Source organism: Lissotriton helveticus, chromosome 9, assembly GCF_964261635.1.
Source record: "Lissotriton helveticus chromosome 9, aLisHel1.1, whole genome shotgun sequence".
In the NCBI taxonomy this organism is placed as follows: Eukaryota; Metazoa; Chordata; class Amphibia; order Caudata; family Salamandridae; genus Lissotriton; species Lissotriton helveticus.
Window position 1 is genome coordinate 1280479940 of NC_136070.1, and position 13878 is coordinate 1280493817.

The 13878-nt window shown below is 46.7% G+C and overlaps 1 protein-coding gene across 1 annotated transcript in view; it reads right to left on the minus strand.

Moving 5' to 3' along the window:
• Positions 1-249: 249 nt before the first annotated feature.
• Positions 250-13878, minus strand: part of LOC144782486 (deoxyribonuclease gamma-like) — a 128835-nt gene continuing 115206 nt past the window's right edge. The window contains exons 7-9 of the mRNA XM_078661872.1: positions 11490-11647; positions 8377-8470; positions 250-4988 (exon numbers count right to left, since the gene is read on the minus strand). Coding sequence (XP_078517998.1) covers positions 4926-4988; positions 8377-8470; positions 11490-11647 — 315 coding nt within the window. The 3' untranslated portion in view covers positions 250-4925. The remainder of the gene's footprint in view (positions 4989-8376; positions 8471-11489; positions 11648-13878) is intronic.

The following is a 13878-nucleotide window of genomic DNA, read 5'->3' on the forward strand; positions in this document are numbered from 1 at the left end:
CATCATTGAGTGCATTGTATATTTGCACAGAGTTTTAATCCATCATGACCTCTGAGATGCCATCAGTGAACACAGACCGGAACATCTGTACACATGCGGTGAATGTGGAAAGACTTATTGTGTCCCGCTCGTCTCACGGGCCATAAATGAGAACCCATTCTGTCTCTTTATGTACCTCAATGTACTCCACAAAATTTACCTGAAGCAGCTGTATTGTGGAAAATGGTCCTTTATAAAGCATAAAAACCGTTGTATTAGTACAAATATATTTATTAATAAAGAAATATCACAAGTTATAAAATTGTGTAATGAACAGTCTTCATTAAGTAAAACAATGTATTGCGGAACAATGTGTGATATTAAATATGAAATGTTACCCGTGTATACCATGTAATTCAGCAGAATTTAGACATTGATTTTAAGTAAAAACCGTTCATATATTGCACAATTAATATTAGAAAAAACAATCAGTGATGTCTCACACCTGAGAATAATTTGCAAACCAGAAGTATGTACAACTTCCAGATTACATCTTTGAGTCTTGCCTGAGCTGACATAACCATTCACCCTTCCAGGGGCAATTAAAGGCATGAGAATGAGTCGAGTAATAATAACAGCTATTTTTAAGGACCAGTGGGTATTAGCATATATTACTTAAGGGCCAGTGTGTGATGGCATATATTACTTAAGGGCCAGTGGGTATTAGCATATATTACTTAAGGGCCAGTGTGTGATGGCATATATTACTTAAGGGCCAGTGGGTATTAGCATATATTACTTAAGGGCCAGTGGGTATTAGCATATGTTACTTAAGGGCCAGTGGGTATTAGCATATATTACTTAAGGGCCAGTGGGTATTAGCATATATTACTTAAGGGCCAGTGAGTGGTGCAGTTTGTGACATGTTGACAATAAGTGTTCAGCATTGTTAATAAAAGAACTTGCATGGTAACAGTAGGACGTCAGATTATGAATATATGATTAGAGCGCACCGCAAAGGGCTATACCGGTGCTTAAAGGCCCTGACCCAAGTTATAGGCCCGAGCCACAGAGAAGGGCCATTAACGAGGCTGAGGGCCTTTCACTACGGGTATAGCCTGAGGCAGAAGGGCTTTAAGGCTATTAGAACATTTCCCCTGTTAAATGTAGAATGTTCTAAATTAAAAAGGAAGAAACAGAAAGCCAAACATTGGAATGTTGGCGCGCCAGGCTTGTACCTGCCGTTATGAGCCCGGAGCTGCTCCATTGTCTTTAATGGCGCTCTCATCATTCGAGTGTTCTAATAAGGAGTAGAAAGTTTAAAACCACAATCGCAAAAACATTTTAACGTAATAGGTATATTTTAGGCAGCACTTTCATCCTCATGGGTCAGGATGAAATGCTGGGTTGACCTGCAGTATTCGAACCTAAGACCCAGCTTTGGAATAACGTCTCTTGTAGTAGATGCATTAATCCACCAAACCCCCCCTCTCTCCCCTCCTTCACTTTCTGCCCCTGGAGAAGGGGTGACTTAATCAAATAACGGACAACTCGTAATGAGGCCCAGAGTAGTGTATGTGAGACCAAGGAATTTACGGTGCACGCTAGCTTTTTCTAGAAGTCAGTGTAAGGTACAAGGAGAGCGTCATGCTTCATGTGGTGAAACATGAACCTGTATCCCCACGTTTGAACTCTTGTGAAGCACAGAAGGCTCAAAAAAGATACAATCAGCAATGAAAATGTTCACAGAATCCAGTTTCCAATGATTCAGTGGTTCCTCAACTATTAGTCGTAGCAAGGTTTGGGACACTTGAACACTCCTTAGCACACGTTACAATATTAGCGCAGATTTGCATATGTGTATTCCACTCATACATAGGTTATGCAAGCAAAACAAATAAATTTTGAGGTCCTTGTCAGTCAGGTTGTTCCGCAGGTGTTGTTTTTATTTTGATCGATGTTACAGCCAACACGTGTTTCGTCAATAGGGAATGTAACCCTTGACTTTTTCAAGGCTATTCTCCTCGAGTGTTCCTTTTTCTTCCTTGAGGTGATAATTCCAACCCTCGAAGGGGTATCTGTTAGGGGACTTTGGTATCTTTATTGAGTTGTTCTTAGGTCATTTGCCAAGTGTCGGTATGTTGTGAGGCAGCTTTCGCCGTTGTTGTTATCGTGTCCTTCTGTGTCCCCTCTGCTCCGTGTCAGGTGCAGGTTTGGGACACACCATTGACAAGATATAGAGCCTGATTTAGATATCGGTGGACGGGTTACGCCATCACAACGGTGACGGATATCCCATCCGCTGAAATATAAATCCCACAGGACAGAAGGGGATTTATATTTCGGTGGACGGATCAGCCGTCACCATTGTGAGGGAGTAACCCGTCCGCCGACATGTACATCAGGCTCATACGTACGTACTCTTAGTCAAGGTCTTTTACAATGGTGGCTGCACCCCAGAAGAGACAGCTTAGTGTTAATGTCAGGTCTGCTCACTATCGGTGTGCGGGTGAAATGACAGTCTGGGGTTAGCGAGAGATTCATGGATGGAGACGTTCATATTGAGCTCCAGGGGCCTCATTTATGAGGCCTTACGTCAGTTTTGCGCCTTGTTGCGTCACTTTTTGTGACGCACCAGAAAAATGCGCCTTGTTGCGCCATATTTAAAAAGTGCCGCATCTAGGTCGATGCGTCACTTTTTAAACCCCTGCGCTACATTATACCTGCATCAGGTATAATGTATGCAGAGGGGGCGTTCACCCGCAAAAAGCCTCGTAATAGTGACGCAGTGAAATCTATGAGATTTCACTGCATCACTTTTAGGACGCTGTTGCGTCAAAATCTTGCGCCTGCCTCACAGCAGGCGTAAGATTGACGCAAGCCCCTTCACATGGGGCTTTCCCCATGTGAAAGGAAGCATTGCTGGAGTTGCGTCACTTTTGTGACACACTCCAGCAATGCGTCACTTTTGCGCCTACAAATACGTCAGAAATACTGACGTATCTGTAACTCCTTGCGACATGATGCGTCATATTATAAATATGACGCATCAATCATGTCGCAGGGAGAGCGCAGTAAAAAGTGAATCATCGCTGTTTTCACGCAGCGGTGCGTCACTTTTCATAAATGAGGCCCCAGGAAATCAACATAGAACTCTGTAAGCCACCACAATCAGTCCACAATCCCCCCTGACCGCACATTCGCTGACACCAGCAGTCAACAGGTGGACTGCTCAAAGGTGCCACAAGCTGAGGCGAGATAGAGCCGGGTGAGCCGGAGGAAAGCCCTTCCTCTCCCATCACTAGGGTACTCTTCCAGACCATCACCTCAGTAGAGTGCCTAAAGCAGGTCCCAGCCCTGGAGGGATTCAAACCTGAGACTGCAAGGATACCCAAACCTCCCTACAACAGCCACACTAACCCACTGAGCTGCTCCTCTGCACCGTAACAGGGTGGCTAAAAGTGGAAAGACCAAAGGGAGGATGCACACGGAAATCAAGGTATGTTTCAACAGGTCAGGCTGCCGGGTCTCTTGCATGTGGGATACGTCAGGTGGACGCGATACATTAAAATGATTGTACAGATAAAACTGTCCCAGTGTTGAGAGAGCAACACACTAGTCCTTTATACGAAGCCGAAGAGATCCCCCAGCCAGTCTTCAGATGGCCTCCTGCAGCTCCTTGACGACCGCAATCTTGGAGGACACCTCAGGAAGTTCTGAAGCTTGACTTACAACTGTTGGTATTTCAGGATCAAGTCTGTGTTTTTTTAATAATATGCGTCTGTGTGTAATAAGGTAGTACCGTTTCACGTCATCCATAAATTTGCTATTTGCTCCAATTGCAGCTTTTTCCCATTAGTCCTTGATTTTCTGATGCACGTGGGCTCTGCTGGGGTCTGGTCCACCACATGACTCTGTAAAAAGTGCATCCATCTTTAAAGAGTGACTTTGCCTTCCACTGTGCTGTTGTTGCGAGTTGTTCAAGGGGAGAAAACAGCTCACTGTGTGTCTTGCAAGTGTTGTGGTCTTCTGCTGTGTGGCATTATTCATTAGCTGTATTCCCCGTTTGTAGCAAACTTAATATTAACTAGTTACAAGATCAAGCAAAGCAATGTGTGATTTCCAGATTTTAAAATGGTGGCTGCAGTTCTTTTACTTCCGGGTTATCCCTGCTCAGCATGTGGCTCAATGGTTAGAGCGGCAGACCCTGATGCAGAGGTCTGGCCCGGGACCAGGGTTCAATTCCTGCCTCTGCGGGTCTTGGGCTCAATTTCTCGGACCTGATAATTCTCGCCTCGGTGCCTATTCTAATCATGGGTCCCACTCTGCGACTCTGGGCAATAGCTTGCTTAATCTCCACAACAGCCCCAACAACGCTGAGGATGCCTGGCTTTCACCCTGGGGGTGCCCAGGAGTGGGCTCCTCACAGGGAAAGGCCAGGAAGGGTTCCTCGGCGGTATTCGTACAAGCGCCGAGATGCCTACGGGTAGTCGTGCGCTATACAAGTGTGTAATCATTTCATGTTAGTGAGGGTGTGTCAACACTGCACGTGTGCTGTTGTACGTTTGACCCAGAGTCACTGCTTTGCAGCGCATACGCTGTTACCCCAGGCACTTGGCAGGAGTGGTTTTTCCCTCGAGACAACAATGTGATTTGTACTATGGGTTGTGGCACTGACTGTTGTGCAGAAAGAGAGCTTGCTTGTTCATTCCACTAATTGTACTTCCAAAAAACTAAAAGATTTGGGTTTTACATGCTATTTCAATTCTTTGTTAACCCACAAATATTGAGTTTTCTAAATCATAAGACACACAAAGAGAACATGCAATTCGCTTTCATTTCATGAGGACACTCCTATAAATCCTTTTAAAATCCTAAAACTACACGTTTAAAAGCACCTAAACTCTACTTTAAAAAGAAAGTGTTCTCCAAGTTGAGGTCTCCAGTTATTTCTTTGTATGCGTCTTTAGTTCCACCTCGATGGGGTAGTGATCGCTGACGGCCAAAGTCTGGAGAGAAAAAATGAAGTTTGTCTTAATACCAACATATGCAGAAACCCACTACAGGAGTTTATAATACAACATTGACTGTGCTAGACAATAAAACATCTGTACTCTAATACGTGTGATTTTGGTATAATCAAATCAACAACTACCTGAGTAAATGAGATACTATAAATATCTGAAACACACAAAAGAGGCTGCTTGCAATAAGTCTTACCACTGTAAATCGCTTGCGGTACCTCTCCAACCCTTCGTTATTTTGCTCACCTCGGTTGGATCCAGGCACGGAAAGGTGATGGTACATGATACTGGTCCCGGGTTGCTTGGTTCCGGTCCAGGGTGGACCTGACCTGGCAGCCGGGCTGGACCGTTCCCATTGGGTGCAGGGTCAAGTATAATTTGCATGCGGCTGGGTCCAAACTGAGGTGGCATGGTGAGCAAAGGGATGCTTCCGGGAGCGATTGGCAGTGGTTAGAAAAACCGCAAGCAGCCTCCTATCACCTTTTGTGTGTTTCAAGTACCATAAACATGTATCATCTTTTCAAGTGATGTTCCATGAAACTTTGAAAGGAGAACAGACCCCGCCCGCAACCTGCCTTCCAATTACAGCGATACCTTTAACACTGCTCGTCTATCACCCTGAGACCTTTCTCCTCCCGGAATGTCTGGTCTTCCCTACACACCTTCACAAAGCATTGCTACATGCACTTAAATTAAGCAAGGAGGCACAGTTTGGAGAGAAGGTCCTCACACAAAAGGGGAGGGGCTTCCAGAAGAGAGCAGAGGACATCAGGAAGACAAGACAATTCTTTGCCTCTTTTGTCCTAAACAGAGGAGCTCCAGTATCCAAAAGAGCCATCGCAAGATGTTTAAAAATGCTCTGTGAGTGTTATAACTTGCAGCCTAAATATTGTCGCCATGTTTCAGCCCTCCTTCCGCAGGCCACTCAGGGTCCGGGCTTCATCAGGACTAATGTTAGTACCCCACTCTGTTCGTCGCTGCATCCCGCATCCCTGGCCCTACTGGTCAGGGCTCCTTAAGACAATACAAGATTAACAAGCAGGAGACCCTCTCTTTATCTAGAAGTCCATTCACTACTCCAAGGGCGCAGAGCTTTCTTTACACTAATTTCCTCTATTCTCTGTCCCGTTTGTAGTGGCTACTGAGAAGTAGCCTGTGTTTTTCCAGGATTCATTGCGATTGCAGCTCGCTGCGTGCTGCTATGTCATCCAGGCCGTTTGTGTCCTTCTACGTATGTGTCTCCTGGATTATGGGAATTTTATTTTTCTTTTGGTTACCATGCATATGTCTATAGTCTTAACATATGTACATCTTGTACGCGAAGATGTGTTCTTCACTGCGATGCTAGTTGGAATTGTGGTTCCTCGAGCACTCTTGTGAGCATCTCGTTACCGGTGGAATCCCATTGACACATCCTATAGTCACCGGGCACAACCCATTCCCAAATTTTTCTACGTATGCTATCACTCTTTTTATACAAATACAGATGCTGCAAATAGCATTGTTCTTACTCATTATTGTGTAACAGTACTCTTTTACAAAAAACAATGCCCTAACTTCATGATATAGAGTATTCACTATTCTAAAGTACATTTTAATATAATTTTTATCTATTGTATTAAACATTGTTCACAGTCCTCCTGTCACTAGCCCCACCCTAAAGCAATTGAGCAGCATGTCTTATATCCCTTCTCTGTAAGCTGTTCATCCTATGGAAGTTCACAGAGGGAATGCAGGGCTCTTTGAGCCTCCCCATTCAGTGAAACCCAAATAAATGTCATAATTGAGGCCATTTTGATGGGTTCTCAATCTATAGGCCACCTTTGCTCACATTCCAGAAGGGCTTTAGTCATATTCCCCTTCTGTCCCTGTCTCTCATTGCTGTCCATCTCAGGTCATTTCCATCGTGCCCAACTTGTTGCTCTGCGTTTACACCTAACAGTGCGTCGACGTTCACCAATCCTCTCTTCATCTTTTCTAGTAGACATTCCTACATCTTTTAGTCCACTGGGTCGCACAATCAGCGATATTCCTTTGACCGAGTTACTATCTGTATGTTCCCTGGGGTGCTCTAGTTCTTGATAAATGCTAGTGGTGTGTGTAGTAAGCACACGGACAGTGGACCCCTTGCTTCTGGTAGACCTCATAATTTGTTCTCCTCCTGTTTGTCCCTTCTTCTAGGTCTTGTGTGGACAACTCTGTCTCTGATGCCAGTGCTATGTTGAAAGGAAAACATATGGAGCTCGACATTGAGGTCACTGCTATTTTGTATACGCCAATTCTTAGTTATGGTACTTTTTACGGCATTAGAGGCGTTGGTGTTGGTGCCTACACACATTAAGTGGTGTGGTTCCACTTTATTGTTATCTGCAAACAAAGTGTCTCTGTGGCTATACCTGGCTCTCTTTTCTGCTTCCATTACTAGGCTGCTATGGTAGTCTCTCTCCATCAGTGTCTTTCTCAATAAATTAGTCTCAACTCTGTAATCAACAAGATCCGAGCAGTTGCGCCTTGTTCGAAAGAATAGACCTTCTGGTAGGTTTCCTCTAAGTGCATGAGGGTGGGCGCTGTTAAAGTGCAGCAGTCTGTTCTTATCGTTGGGCTTGGTGTATACTGCTGTTGTCAGTGTTCCCCTCTGACCCAATCTTTAGCTCTAGAAAAGGGGATTTATGATTACTCATTGTCAGTGTAAACCTCAAACATAAGTTTTGTTTGTTGAGCCAGTCCTTCGAGCCGTGCCATAGGAAAAACACATCATCGATTTATCTGCGCCATAACTTTATGTGCTCATGGTAGGAAGTGTTAGTCCAAATGTGCCGCTGTTCAAACTGTTGTACATAGAGACACTCAAAACAAAAACGTGTGGAGGGTCAAGGGGAATTATTTAATGACCTGTCTACTCATACCCCTAATCACAACATAAGACACAACAAGAGTAGACCAGGTCAAGGAATGGCGTGTAACCATGACGGAGACAGTGAAATAGGCAGGTGTGTGTGTATGTCAGCAAGTATTATTGCTTGACTGAAGCCCAATCAGTAGCTAGAACAAGTCCCATCAGACCACCCTCGTGGTGGTATTTCATCATGTGGGAAATACCACCACGATGGGTCTACTCTTGTTGTGTCTTATGTACATAGAGACACACCAGACTGGGAGAAAATGTACTACCCTTAGAAGTAACGTGTTGTTGTTCATAAATGGTCCCTTCAGACTTGAAATAGTTTCTTTTCAGTGCGAGAATGCATTGCATGAAGAATAAGCGGAAACATCTCGAAGCGCTGGCCCCTCCTCCCACGCAGCCGTACCAATGAATACCTGACCTTTTTATAGACATCGATAGGTGCTTCACCAGGCTCGCGGCACTACTAACCTCTTCATCCGTCAAATCATATTCTTCCTGGAAGTTGAACGGCTTCGCTGAGTTGGGAACGATCCCCTCGTACATCTCGTTTTGGACCACGATCCTAAGAGAAAAGCAAAGGAAACCCCATTAGTCAGGAAATGTAACACTTTTGGACTTTACTGTGAAATGTGTCCATAAAACTAAATTAGACCTATATGGACTCAGTGTGTAAAGATACTGGAGTCAAATAAGGGCCCTTAGTAATGGCAGGTCATCGATCAGGGATCGCAATCCTTGTGCTTCACTAATCGCGTCAACATTCCTCTAAACGCGGTCCCCAAACGAGATCCTGCGTGGAGGTGTCTCTTTAGGACAATGGTGACCAAGGCTCGACCAAATGATTTCTCTGGAATTCTAGGGCCTGATTCACAGAACTAACTTAAGACAAAATCCTAAACGTACTTCTTTTGGTATTCACAGAAGTTAGGATTTTGTCTTAAGTTTGTTTTAAGACAGACTTAAGACAGACTTAAGTTAGGATTTTGTCTTAGGTCTGTCTTAACTCTGTCTTAAGTTTGTCTTAAGCCAAACTTAAGACAAAATCCTAACTTCTGTGAATACCAAAAGTAGTAAGTTTAGGATTTTGTCTTAAGTTAGTTCTGTGAATCGGCCCCATTAAGGCTAGAGCAGTGTTTCAAAGGACTTTGGGGAATAAGTATGAGTTCTGGCGCATCTCTGCATATCAGCAGGGATGCGGCAGAACAAATGCGTCACACAAAACTACCCTTGCGTCACGGCAGATGCGCCGCATTTACAATGCGGCGTGCCGTGGCGCAAGGGTAGACAGATGCGTGATGCATCTCGTGACGTAAGGGCGGTGCATCGCTGGAGTCGCGTCGCAAGAGCGACGCAACTCCAGCAATGTTCAGGGCCACCCAATACTTAACATGTTGCGTCAGTCCATACGCCTGCTTCAAGCAGGCGTAAGGAATTGACGTAGCAGCGTCGCGGAAGTGCCTGCGTGAAATCTTGTAGATTTCACGCAGGCACTTTTGCGAGGCGCACAGGCGCCGGAACGCCCACCCTGCGTGGGAACGCCTCCATTGTGGCGCTGGGCTTTATAACGTGACGCATCTCCCTAGATGCGTCACGTTGTAAATGCCTCGCAGGGATGCGCCACGTTTACGCTGCTGTTGCGTCAGGCAAGGCGGCGTAAACGTGGCGCAAGTGCCTTGTAAATCTGCCCCTATATATTCAAAATATGCTGTGCCGACCAATATCAGCAGGCACCACACTAGGGGTAATGACTGACTGCTTCCGGATCGCACTGGATAGCTAGTGGGGTTGGTACAGGCCCCTCTCAGGGCACAGAGAGAGTAATGTACAATGAAGGCTCAACCTTCTTGATTGTAAAGGCAATGGAGAAACTGCTTGACCCAGATGCCTCTTGCTTCTGCTGGTCAGCTGGTCAAGGGTGATCTTCCAGCTCTTGTAGTGTCGGTTCCTTGTGATGCCCCAGGATGGTCCTTCCAGCCATCTTGGCTCAGGTCACTCCTCTGGTTAAGCCCAGTTCAGCTCCTCATACCGGTCGTTAGACCTGTCTTGTCTCCTGATCTCAAACAGCTGATTCTGCAGGTTTACCCAACTTAGGCCATCTGGAGAGACAACAGCAACAGCACAGAGGCCCAACTCCTGGTCCAACACTCTTCCTTCCTTGCACAGAGGGACAAGGCGCCTCAGGGTTTGACTGACGAGGGTGAGCCTTGTACTGGATGACTGGTTTAGGGCACACACTTGTCTTGTGGACAAGCAGACTACCAGATCCAACCAGTTGGGCTGCAGTTTTCTAAAGCCTTGGTGTTCCCACTAAAACCAGCCTGAGCTGCCTCAGGTGGGATGTGTGCTTGCCTCACCTAGATTCTACATTGTCTGGGGAGATTGCCACAACATAGCAAATAGACTGGGCGTCAAGGGTGAGGAGGGGTAGGGGGTTGCTTTGGTGGGGAGAACCCGCTATAAATCTAAGTGGCTCGAGACCTCCCCCATCAACCAGATACATTAGTTTCAGGGACATCACAGTGTGCAGGTGTAGAGGGGAGTTGTCTGAGGCGGACCTAAACAGCCCATCACCCTCTGAAGCAAGGGGATCAAAGTATTCAACAGTCCAGTTACACGCACAATCCCACACCCGCACACACCTTATGGGCATCCATCCATCATGCATGTTCCAGGCATGATGAAGTACAAGGACCCCAGTTATGAGGGTCTGAACAGACCTTTCTCTGGGAGAACTGCAAGGCACTCTTCCCACAGGTGTACAGGTAAGAGATGCGCTTCTGACAAGAACCCTCTGCTACTCCTGGTCACCGCGCGGCCTGGATTGAGAGAGAAATAGCCATTCAGAATCAGCATAGGGGTATGCTTTGGGTGTCCGCTGACATCAACGCACTGCTCCGCGTTGACAAGAATCTAAAAGACAGGGAGCAACTCCCATGGGCTTGCATGATTTTTAAAATCTGAGACGGACAGCCTGGCTTCTAAATCATTTCACTGGACAAAAGCTGCTGGCTTGAGAACATGCCAAGGGCACCCTGGGTATTGAAACTTGAGTGGGCCCTATTCCTGTTAGGGCGGTAGTTTCAAGCGCTCTGTCCTTCTGGAAGTGTTGTATTGAGAACTAACTAACAAGGCCTCCAACCCACAGATATACGCAGCCTTACACCTGGATCCGCAAAACGTAAGACCAGAGGGACAGCTATATGGAATTCATTTGTGTGTCTACCCTGCTCCATTCACTGCCTGATGTATACAATCTATAGTAAAAAGAGATGTCTCCAGAAGGTTTCTATGAACCCCAGAAGGCCTCACCTTGGGTTCAAATTGAAAGCAATTGGAAGAATGCTTGAATAAATAAAGCAGACCCTCAGGGTGGCCCGGGCTTCCTCTCCTGCCCAGCACACCAAAAATACTGAGCCCTCAGTCAGTGTTGGGAAACCATCTTGAAACCAAGGAGGCCAGAACATGAGTGCAGGATGAGACATCTCATCAGCAAAGAACCCAATGATAGTGTTTATACTCACTCCAGACTGAGCTGAAGTCTTGGAAGCGTGATGAAAGCCCTGCGGGCGTGACCACCTTACCGGTCATAAGAGCAATCCGTTGTTTTGGACGCGGTTGTGTCTTGATCGTCACAGATCAGCCAGTGGAAGCTGGTGTCCTCCCTCAGACGAATATTCTTCATTTTTTTCTTTGAAACATATGATCCCTCCGCGTTGAAGTCACCCAGAATCATCACTCTCTAGAAAAAAAGTAGAAGGTGGGAATGAGAGAAGAAGACAAAAGACCCAATGCCCGCAGCGCATGGATGCATGAGATGAGGAGACATAAGAACCAATGCCCGCAGCGCATGGATCCATGAGATGAAGAGACAAAAGAACCAATGAACGCAGCACGTGGATGCATAAGATGAGGAGGCATAAGAATCAATGCCCGCAGCACGTGGATGCATGAGATGAGGAGGCATAAGAACCAATGCCCGCAGCACGTGGATGCATGAGATGAGGAGGCATAAGAACCAATACCCGCAGCACGTGGATGCATGAGATGAGGAGACATAAGAACCAATGAACGCAGCACGTGGATGCATAAGATGAGGAGACATAAGAACCAATGCCCGCAGCACGTGGATGCATGAGATGAGGAGGCATAAGAACCAATGCCCGCAGCACGTGGATGCATGAGATGAGGAGGCATAAGAACCAATACCCGCAGCACGTGGATGCATGAGATGAGGAGACATAAGAACCAATGCTCACAGCGCATGGATGCATGAGATGAGGAGACATAAGAATCAATGCCCGCAGCACGTGGATGCATGAGATGAGGAGGCATAAGAACCAATGCCCGCAGCACGTGGATGCATGAGATGAGGAGGCATAAGAACCAATACCCGCAGCACGTGGATGCATGAGATGAGGAGACATAAGAACCAATGAACGCAGCACGTGGATGCATGAGATGAGGAGGCATAAGAACCAATGCCTTCAGTGCATAGATGCATGAGATGAGGAGGCATAAGAACCAATGCCTGCAGTGCATGGATGCATGAGATGAGGAGGCAAAAGAACCAATGCCCGCAGCGCATGGATGCATGAGATGAGGAGGCATAAGAACCAATGCCTGCAGTGCATGGATGCATGAGATGAGGAGGCATAAGAACCAATGCCTGCAGTGCATGGATGCATGAGATGAGGAGGCAAAAGAACCAATGCCCGCAGTGCATGGATGCATGAGATGAGGAGACATAAGAACCAATGCCTGCAGTGCATGGATGCATGAGATGAGGAGGCAAAAGAACCAATGCCCGCAGTGCATGGATGCATGAGATGAGGAGACATAAGAACCAATGCCTGCAGTGCATGGATGCATGAGATGAGGAGGCATAAGAACCAATGCCTTCAGTGCATAGATGCATGAGATGAGGAGGCATAAGAACCAATGCCCGCAGCGTGTGGATGCATGAGATGAGGAGGCATAAGAACCAATGCCCGCAGAGTATGGATGCATGAGATGAGGAGGGATAAGAACCAATGCCCGCAGTGCATGGATGCATGAGATGAGGAGGGATAAGAACCAATGCCTTCAGTGCATAGATGCATGAGATGAGGAGGCATAAGAACCAATGCCCGCAGCGCGTGGATGCATGAGATGAGGAGGCATAAGAACCAATGCCCGCAGGGCATGGATGCATGAGATGAGGAGACATAAGAACCAATGCCTGCAGTGCATGGATGCATGAGATGAGGAGGCATAAGTACCAATGCCCGCAGAGTATGGATGCATGAGATGAGGAGGCATAAGTACCAATGCCCGCAGCGCATGGATGCATGAGATGAGGAGACATAAGAACCAATGCCCGCAGCTCGTGGATGCATGAGATGAGGAGGCATAAGAACCAATGCCCGCAGCGCGTGGATGCATGAGATGAGGAGGCATAAGAACCAATGCCCGCAGCGCGTGGATGCATGAGATGAGGAGGCATAAGAACCAATGCCCGCAGCGCGTGGATGCATGAGATGAGGAGGCATAAGAACCAATGCCTTCAGTGCATAGATGCATGAGATGAGGAGGCATAAGAAGCAATGCCCGCAGCGCGTGGATGCATGAGATGAGGAGACATAAGAAGCAATGCCCAGAGCACTTGGATGCATGAGATGAGGAGACATAAGAACCAATGAACGCAGCATGTGGATGCATGAAATGAGGAGGCATAAGAACCAATGCCTGCAGTGCATGGATGCATGAGATGAGGAGACATAAGAACCAATGCCCGCAGCGCGTGGATGCATGAGATGAGGAGGCATAAGAACCAATGCCCGCAGCGCGTGGATGCATGAGATGAGGAGGCATAAGAACCAATGCCCGCAGCGCGTGGATGCATGAGATGAGGAGGCATAAGAACCAATGCCCGTAGCGCATGGATGCATGAGATGAGGATACATAAGACCCAATGCCAGCAGTGCATAGATG